This window comes from Mercenaria mercenaria, chromosome 3 (genome assembly GCF_021730395.1).
Source record: "Mercenaria mercenaria strain notata chromosome 3, MADL_Memer_1, whole genome shotgun sequence".
In the NCBI taxonomy this organism is placed as follows: domain Eukaryota; kingdom Metazoa; phylum Mollusca; class Bivalvia; order Venerida; family Veneridae; genus Mercenaria; species Mercenaria mercenaria.
This window is the reverse complement of record NC_069363.1, coordinates 30,858,876-30,868,787: the sequence shown is the minus strand read 5'-3', so window position 1 is coordinate 30,868,787 and position 9,912 is coordinate 30,858,876. Positions and strand designations below refer to the sequence as shown.

The 9,912-nt window shown below is 37.0% G+C and overlaps 1 protein-coding gene across 1 annotated transcript; it reads left to right on the top strand.

The window, feature by feature from the left end:
- The first annotated feature begins 4,830 nt into the window (after positions 1-4,830).
- On the top strand, positions 4,831-7,298 carry LOC128556019 (uncharacterized). The gene is made up of 3 exons (XM_053539914.1): positions 4,831-4,913; positions 5,372-5,561; positions 6,496-7,298. The coding sequence occupies exons 1-3, from the start codon at positions 4,864-4,866 to the stop codon at positions 6,877-6,879; spliced, it is 624 nt and encodes a 207-aa protein (XP_053395889.1). The 5' UTR covers positions 4,831-4,863; the 3' UTR covers positions 6,880-7,298.
- The last annotated feature ends 2,614 nt before the right edge of the window (positions 7,299-9,912 follow it).

The following is a 9,912-nucleotide window of genomic DNA, read 5'->3' as shown; positions in this document are numbered from 1 at the left end:
CACTGCTCTGGTCGCCGTGTGAGGAAACCATTCAGCTGACCCTGCTCTGGTCGCCGTGTGAAGAAACCACCCAGCTGACACTGCTGTGGTCGTCATGTGAGGAAACAATCCAACAGACTTGCGCACTCTGCCTTGGTCGCTGTGTGAGGAAACTATCCAGCTGACACTGCTCTAGTCGCCGTGTGAGGAAACCATCAAGCTGACCCTGCTCTAGTCACCGTGTGAGGAAATCATTCAGCTGATCCTGTTCTGGTCGAGGAAAGCATCCAGCTGACTTGCGAACCCTGCTCTGGTCGCCGTGTGAGGAAACCACCCAGCTGACTTGCGGACCCTGCTCTGGTCGCAGTGTGAGGAAACCATCCAGCTGACTTGTGGACACTGCTCTGGTCGCCGTGTGAGGAAACCCTGCTCTGGTCGCCGTGTGAGGAAATCATACAGCTGACTTGCGGACCCTGCTCTGGTCGCCGTGCGAGGAAACAATCCAGTTAGCCATCCAGCTGACTTGCGGACCCTGCTCTGATCGCCGTGTGATGAAGCCATCCAGCTTACTTGCGTACCCTGCTCTGGTCGCCGTGTGAGGAAGCCATCCAGCTGACTTGCGGACTCTGCTCTGGTCGCCATGTGAGGAAACCATCCAGCTGACTTGCGGACCCTGCTCTGGTCGCCGTGTGAGCAAACCATCCAGCTGACTTGCGGACCCTGCTTTGGTCGCCGTGTGAGAAAACCCTGCTCTGGTCGCCGTGTGAGGAAACCATCCAGCTGACTTGCGGATCCTGCTCTGGTCGCCGTGTGAGGAAACCCTGCTCTGGTCGCCGTGTGAGGAAATTATCCAGCCGACTTGCGGACCCTGCTCTGGCCGCCGTGTGAGGAAACCATCCAGCTGACTTGCGGATCCTGCTCTGGTCGCCGTGTGAGGAAACCCTGCTCTGGTCGCCGTGTGAGGAAATTATCCAGCTGACTTGCGGACCCTGCTCTGGTCGCCGTGTGAGGAAACCATCCAGCTGACTTGCGGATCCTGCTCTGGTCGCCGTGTGAGGAAACCCTGCTCTGGTCGCCGTGTGAGGAAACCATCCAGCTGACTTGCGGACCCTGCTCTGGCCGCCGTGTGAGGAAATTATCCAGCTGACTTGCGGACCCTGCTCTGGCCGCCGTGTGAGGAAACCATCCAGCTGACTTGAGGACCCTGCTCTGATCGCCGTATGAGGAAGCCATCCAGCTGACTTTCGGACCCTGCTCTGGTCGCCGTGTGAGGAAACCATCCAGCTGACTTGCAGAATATTGGTATTTATATCAGGTGCTCTCTCGTGTCTGACACAATGCCCGGAGGGTTACCTGTGTTCTCAATCCTCCAATAAAGCCTAAACGTCATTCTGTGACCACAACTGTGTCTGTATTACTTAAACTACAACAAAAGAAAGATTTAATAAGTTGTGTAAGATTTATTGCATATAATGTGTAAAAACTAAAAACTAACATTTTTATTTCAGGAGATTTCTAACCATCCAGTTATGCAACTGCTTATAGAACGTAAGTGGAGATCGTGGTGCCGTAGACAATTTGTGTAAGTATTCAATGTTGTGTGACAGTGTCTAATAATAATAATAATAACAACAAAAAATTAATGATAAATTAATAATAATAATAATGATAATAAAATACTGCGCTCATATCTATATCTATGTGTATTTGCAGTGGATTTGGAATATACGGTAGAAAACATCTATACTTTGATATAAATCTAAGGAAATTAATTTAGCATTTTCTGTATGTGTTCTAGATTTATTAGTTTGATATTCTATTTTTTCTGTTTCAGTCAAAATTCGTGTCTGTACTTGTTGAGCTTATTTGCCTTCACATTTTCCGTTGCTGTCGGGGCGTCTGCCAGATCAGTCACAGTGTATGATTCTAGGCTAGACCATGCCAGGGCATTCTTTGAAGTTGTTATATACATTTTTGCACTGTATACACTCTCCGTTGAAGTACGACAAATATGCAGGTGGGTTCAAGATTTCATTGTATATATGCTGTTAGAGTAATTGGTATTGAGGCAGTATTCCTTCTGCCTTACCCTGGATAATTAGGGTGAATTTATTCCTTATTTTTAGGTACCTCTACATATATACTGAAATCTATCCTGCTCGCCTCGGATTAGGCGTCGGCGTTGGCGGGCATATTTTATTTATTCTTCTTTTTTCATTACTTTACTTGCAGACTTGAACTTACTTCAGACTTAAAGTAGTTGTACCTCATTAGCATTTTCGTTGTATGACACGATGTCTATATACTTCTTGCACGAATATTTCATGAACAATGCCCTCTTTTTCACATTTAAATTAAAACTTCTGAAAACATATCATTTCCCATCCTCTAAATGACAAGGTCCGTAGCTATTGCATTAATATTTCACGAATTATGCCCCTTTTGTGGTTAGGTTCGATTCATAACCAATTTTCTTCTTTGTCCGTCGCATCATATATATGACAAGGTCAATTACACTGACACCAATATTGCACGAGTTACTTATCATATTTTTCAGTTTAGGCTTATGCACTTTTAATATTGAATTAACTTGATTTATGCGCTTCAAAGTTACAACATGTTCCTCATCATCGCCATTATCATACTTCATACATATAACATAATAAACAACTCCAGCATAAATGAATTTTGATAGAGTTATGCCCCTTTTAACTTAGACTTTTTTGTGAAAGTTTTTGATAAAGTCAAATATCTCTGTTACTATCAAAGCTTTTGACTTGAAACTTAAAACAGTTCTTTATTATCAAAGTCTACACAAGGAGAAACATCCCCATAACTCTGATTGAACTTTGACAGAGTCATGCGGCTTTTTAACTTGAATTTTTGGTAAAAGTTTTTGATAAAGTCAAATATCTCTGTTACTAACAAGAATTTTGACTTGAAACTTAAAATAGTTATTTACTATCAAAGTCTACACCAGGAGAAACAATGATTTGAATTTTGACAGAGTTATGCTCCTTTTAACTTAGAATTGTTTGGTTAAAGTTTTATAAAGTTTTTACTGGCAAAGCTCTAATTCAGAGTCAGACGCTGAGAAAAGTCGAGCGTGCTGTCTTACGGACAGCTCTTGTTGTTATCATTATTATCATTATTATTACCATTAGTAGTAGTTGTAATATTATTATTATTGATATATTTCAGACATGTTCTTGAATATTGGAAGCAATTGTTCAATTGGTTGGAACTTACAGCGTCATTTCTCATATTCTTCTCTCTGCTATTACGTTACACGCACGAGCAAGCGCACTGGTTTATATTGGCTGTAGCATATCTACTGTGGGTAGTGAGGATATTTAAGTATGCGGCAGTATTCGGGTAAGTTTGGAAACATCATGATGATATTTGGTGTAAAATGTCGTTCTGTCGCTTTTTATTTGTTAAGCTACAGTATTGACAGCACGACACTTTCTGTATATATCGGGTTGGTAGGGTGAAGATTTTACAGGAAATAACAAATATGAAGGTCGCCAACTCTACAGAATTTTAAATCTGTGTGTTTCGGGTATAAGATTGTAACTCTGGTGGCCTTTACTTGTCCGTCAGTCATATTGTCGTGCTTCGACGCGCCGATACGGCAGCACAGCAGAATGACACTTATGTAGTAGATGTGTCTTTGCCGCAACAACACGATAACTCGACATGGCGGAAATCACAATATCTTATTTGTGAAGCACGTTTGTAACAATAGCATTTAAAATTGTTCTTTGTGAAAAATATGGAATATATACTATGTGAGATGTTCTCACATGCCATAGTCTTTACTAAAAGGTCGACGTTGGTTCCATAACTCAAGGTTAGACATGCAGAAGAGTGTTAGCATCTGGTCTTACTGATTTTCAGTATGTATAACTGAAATGGTTGTTAAATTTCAAACCTGTAAAATTTACTTTCAAATTTCTTTCAGTCAAACTGGAGCATACGCTGAATCCCTGTTTAGAATCCTTACGAGAGATTTTACACAGTTCAGTCTATTATTTCTTGTGATAAATCTGGCATTTGGAGGAACATTCTTACTTATCCTGAAAGGGGAAGACAGTTTACAGACACATGATGAATCAAGGTCAGTACATGCACTCAAAGTGTTCTTTTGCAGTCTTGACACGCTTGAATAGCAAACAAATTCCAAATATTTATTTTCATATATTCTCAGTTTGCATATATATATAAAGACTTGAGACCAATATATTTATAAACTTAGTTTATGCAAAGAAACACATGCTTTCTCAAAAACTGAAATTTGATTCCTTAATATTGCATTGTATACCATTAATAAAAGTTATGAGCTTCATTTTGAACCATTTGGCTTATTTTCAAATGTTATACATTTGTATTTATCAACTTAAAACAAATCTACTCCCCAGGGATGTAAACTCACTTCCAGCCTTGAACAGTTCCAGGCTGGCTTGTAACCTCACTATGAACGTTTTTTCCATTCTCAAATGGTCGGTAATACAATAGGGGTTTTGAAAAGACCGAAGCTTTCGAATTCCATGGATGTTTTTTACCTTGTTTTCTATGCAAATTATTGCAAATACATCGGCAAGCCGAGAACCAGCTTTTGCAATGTATAAACCTAAACAGTCTCTTTCTAAGTGAAAGTGGTTTCATTTTTGCGTAAATGGTCGGTGGTATACCAGTATATGTTCTTCACAAATCGTTCAGTCTCAGCTGTGATGAACATTAGCATAATACACGGGCCACTGGCTAACTTTTACAAAAAGCACACCATGTATAGACTTATATTGGCAAATAGATTTTACACTTCTGCCACATCATTATCTTTTCAGCTCCTACTGGAATATTTGGCTTCTTGGGCTGAGGATTATGGTAGAATCAGCGCCAATTGTAGAGTATGTCGGCTCATCTGGTTACAGGTATGCTGGAGTTTAGTTGTGCCTCATTTTTATTCATACAAAATTGAAACATTATGTTAAGCTCGAACCTAGAAAATTTTTTATCATACTTCTGGTCTGCAGAAACATTCCTCAACAAAATTACCGTTGTCAGAAAGAGTCTCCGACAACAAAGGTCCTCTCTTTTTCTAAGTTTCATACCAGAAAATAGCCTCGTTTTCAGAAAATGATAATCACTGTACTATTTAATGAATTTAGAGCAACCGAAGTGAAGTAATTTCTGTCTTCAGTTTGATTATAAACTACAATGCATTCACAGTAGTTACGTACGCACCTGTCTGGCGCTTCTTGCGATCATAGCATGCTGAATTATAGTTAACAATCGTTATTACTTTTCGCTAAAGGGTTCGTTTCTCTTTGCGTTGACCACCATACCGTCAGTAGAGGACATAAATGCAGGCATGTATTACCATTTTCAGGACTATCGGGTCGATAATGTTTACAGTGTTTACATTTGTAACGATTGTTGTGCTCATGAACATGCTTATTGCCCAGCTGAGCAACACGTACACTGACATCCAGGTTGAGGCTGTGAAGACAGTGAGGGCGAATCGTGCATGGATCATAACACGTGCAGAAAGAAATGAATGGAAATGCTGTAGAAATCAGGTAATATCTTTAGTTCAGTTGTCAGGGTTAAAAAAGAACTACCGAGTTGATAAGAAAGTCTACTGTTTTGGCAGATAATTTTTTTTTTTTTTGGTATCAGAATATATTAATATTTTTATGCATTTAAGGTATATAATTTTATGTATTAAGTTTATTGTTTATTTAAACCCTTAAATAAGTACAAAACTATGACAAGCTTTTCACGTGTGTGGTTTTACTTAAGGTATCCGATCCACAAATACATAATATTTCGATGCCTGGTGACCCCATGTTTATTTGGTATCATTAGAAAGAACTGTGTCTGCTGAATAAGAATTAGTAAATAAGATGACCATAAATAATATGTAAGAGTCATTACAGTCATGTTTTTTGACTGTGAAATGATAATTCTTACCCAGTAATAACTGGAGTTCTGTCGAAGTATCATTGAACACTAGAAAGTAAAAAAAAAATAAAAATCCTATAACATATTTTGTCATTTAATTTATATTTTCTTTTTTAGTAGACCATACCCTTTCAAATAATACCAAAATTATATGAGCTTATACCAGACATCAGTATTTGATATATTTTGATAGGACTGTTGTATAGAACTTGCTTATTTGTGGATCGGATACCTTAAGTATTTTCTCAATTAAACCTTTACTTGTAAAATAATCCTTTGAAAATGACTACTTGTCTGCTTGTACAAAATGGATAGGAAAGAGTTTTGACAATAAAAACAGATTCTGAAAGTTCAACACTCGACTGAAGCAGTAATTTTCGCTACGGATTACAAATTACGTAGCGTTCTAACTTGTGTAATCTCTTTCGCAAGAAAAAGTTTTGTTAGTGTTTTAAGCGGAAATACATCCCATAATGCTTTTAGACAGATGCGTGTAAATATCTTCGAACTAATACGTACATATATTAATGTCAAAATATTTGTTTTCAGTTAAGGAGAGTGCGATACTACAAACGGGTGTATACAGACATTGACATGAGGAGTCTGAAAAGGAAAGATGAAACACAACTGGATCATATAAGTAAAGCAATCAAAAAGATTGAGAAAAAACAGGTTAAAGACGCTCTTCAAACTCTTACTGTAAAATTCAGACTCAGTAATTTCACAAATGAAATTATTCATGAAGTAAATCGCTCACATTCCAGTCTCCGGAAACAGGCAGACGACACTGGTGCAGATATCAAAAGCAGAGTGACACACTTGGAAACCAAAGTTGATAACATTGAAAACAAAATAGACACTGTTACACAGCAGATTAATGAAATGCGAAAGCTATTTGATACACTGTTATTACAGAAGTCCTCACCAGAATAAAGGATACGTGATATCAACTAGTGCAAAGGATTTCAAGCTTATGAGACAAAATTATCACATTTAACTTTTTCGATATTCTGGAAAAATTATTTTAATTATTTTTAGATATGTTATTAATGCAACATTTATATATCAAAGTAAAACGTTGTCTTAGTGTGATTTTAATTCGTCTGCAGTTGAACAGACAGTATGTATAGTTTTAAGGGCTGTAGGCGACTAAATATTCTTTTAAAACATAATGTCTTCTAAGAACGTTTTATACATGTATTATATTTTTACTTTTTTGAATGACGGGGTAAAAAACGTCGTTTTTGGCAAAGGTTTGTTTATAAACTACGATTTTACACATATCTTTAAAATTATATATATATTTTTTATGTTGTTCAAGTACAGAACTTGTCAAGTTTTTAAACGTTGTATAAATTGAACTGTTTTATAAATGTATTATATCATGTCAGATATTAAAGAAGTTATATTCATTAACAAACTATTATACTTGATGAATATTTTTTACATATAATGCACAAGACTCGTCATGAAAAAATGGCTAATATGAAAAAAGAATTAAACTTTTGGAAGTCCATATTTGCCAGTCGCATTCAGCTAGTGACACGAGAGCTGGCCACACCGATTGTACTTATAATTATGGATAGTGGAATTGTCGTTATGATTGATACGTTGAGTTTAGGTATAGGAAGGAATAATATATTTCCATTGACCCTCTATAACAATTTGAGTAAAAACGAAGCTCAAGACGAATGTTACCTATATTCAACTAGTAACAGCCTCTATAACTTTCGTAAGGATAGCAAAGCTCTAGGACCACATTAGCTTCGTTATCAAAAGCAGTGAGCAACTCATTATTCTAGTTAGCAGCACCAGATATTTCTTTAATTAGCAAAGGGAAATTTAGAGCATTCATCCAGTCAGCACTGATTGTTGAAGAACTGTCTGTTTGGAATCATATGAATTTTAATATCGAAATATAATCTTCGATGTTGAAAACATTTGTCTGTTTTCTAGAAATGGCGTATTAATCTGTGAGCTGCTGAACTGTCTGTCATTGGTAGGCTTGATTTATAAAAACAGAAGTGTACCTCTGCTATTCTCCCAATAACTGCTCCCAATAATTGTACAATTTATCATTTGTCACACTCTCAACAGGTCAGGAATCAATGACAGAAAAACCGCCATGAATTTAGAGAACGCTGCCATAGTGTAGTATATTTTGTTATTTACCATAAAATGGCTCATAATACGACAGAAAGTGAAGGTGTATTAAACAAGTTAAAGCATAGCAAAAGTTCCTTCTAGGGCACATCTATATAATTATAAAATGATCATCTTGTAAAATTTTGGTTGCAATGTCTGTTTATACTGCCAAACAATATCAGGTAAGTATTTACGCTAGTTATTTAACACAAATTGTTAAATCCAACATCAAATTAAATCTGTTACCTCTTTCAGTAGAGTAAATACGGCAATAAGACATTGACCTGGTCAATCTATTATGATTCGATGTGTGAAGTGAATTCGTTGCAAATAATTAGAGGGTCGCAATGGGGTTTGTTTTCATATATTAACCATGCGTTTGAAGGTAACGATAATATTTGGTTGTTTACATTTAAAGGTCCAGAAAGTGAGTTTGCAATTTTTTTCATAGCCAGTGCACAGACTTCTGCAAGACACTAAATAATGAAGATTGGCAGGTCAAAATTTACAGAAGGTCTTTGGAACTCAAAGAAATGTATGTGTATTATGTTGAAATTTCAATGAATCGACAGAATGACCCCCCAGGTCTTTTTAACTTTCTTCATACTTCATAGAAAAATAATTGTACATATACTGCCATTTATTTCGAATTTCTACATACCAACTTTCATTTTCCAATAAAATGAAATAGTTTCTGTGCTTTTTAAAAGAAATTAAAATGTTCACTTTCCTTAGTATTGGACCTTTAAATTTGCTGATATATGTCTATCTGGTCGACTGAATGTACATATGTTATGTTCTTCAAGAATGGAGGAAATAAGAGAATCAATTAATCATCCTCGGGTTTAGTATTGTGTTATCCATGGAGTCGCCTCAATTGAGAAAGAATAGTTTAACGTCAGAGGTTATTTCTAAGGTCACGGAGTTTTATTGGCCAGCTTGTAATTACAACAGCTTTCGACATCAGTAGCTCAGTCAAGTGTGACTTATTGAATTAAGATATTCCTTCTCAAGAGAAGGAATAATAAGCCAGTAAGTCATGTCGTATCATACTTTTCCTCAAAATATGAAACTACTGTTGCAAGATATATATTGTTAATAAAGTATTAATGCAATAACTTAACATTGAATCTAAATTGTTTTTAGAAATATTTGACAGACTTACGTACCACTCTTGTTCTTATCTGAATTTTCTAGATGATACTAAGAAATAACAGTTTAAAGTCTGAAACTTTGACCGGTCATCTAATAACTTTGCTGTAAATTCGTGTACAAAAAAATTATATGGTGTTTATTTGCAGGACTGTCTGTAACTGTACACATTCCTGCAAAATTTTATTATAATCTGTGCTAACTGTACAAAGACAGAGGAAAAGTATAACTAGCATGTTAAAGTCTTAAGTCTTAATTTCAAACTTGATGGATACGGACCCTTTAGACAGCTTGTTATACGCCCGAAGGGACGTATTATGTTATATTTCCGGTGTCCGTCTGTCTGTTCGTCCTTTAGCAGTGTCGTGTCCGCTCTGTAACGCTTGAACCCCTTAGAGGATTTCGAAGAACCTTGACACAAATGTTCACCACATCGAGACGACCTGGAGGGCGCATGTTTTTGATGGATCACTTCAAGGTAAAGGTTACACATAGGGGTCAAAGGTCATATCAGTTTGTTTCGTGTCCGCTCTATAACTCTTGAATTGCTGGAAGGATTTTAACCTTTAGCCTGCTGACGGCAAGTGATTCTGCCTTTGCGGCCAGTGCAGACCAGATCAACCGGCACATCAGTGCATGCTGATCATGGTCTGCACTGTTTGCTTTTCA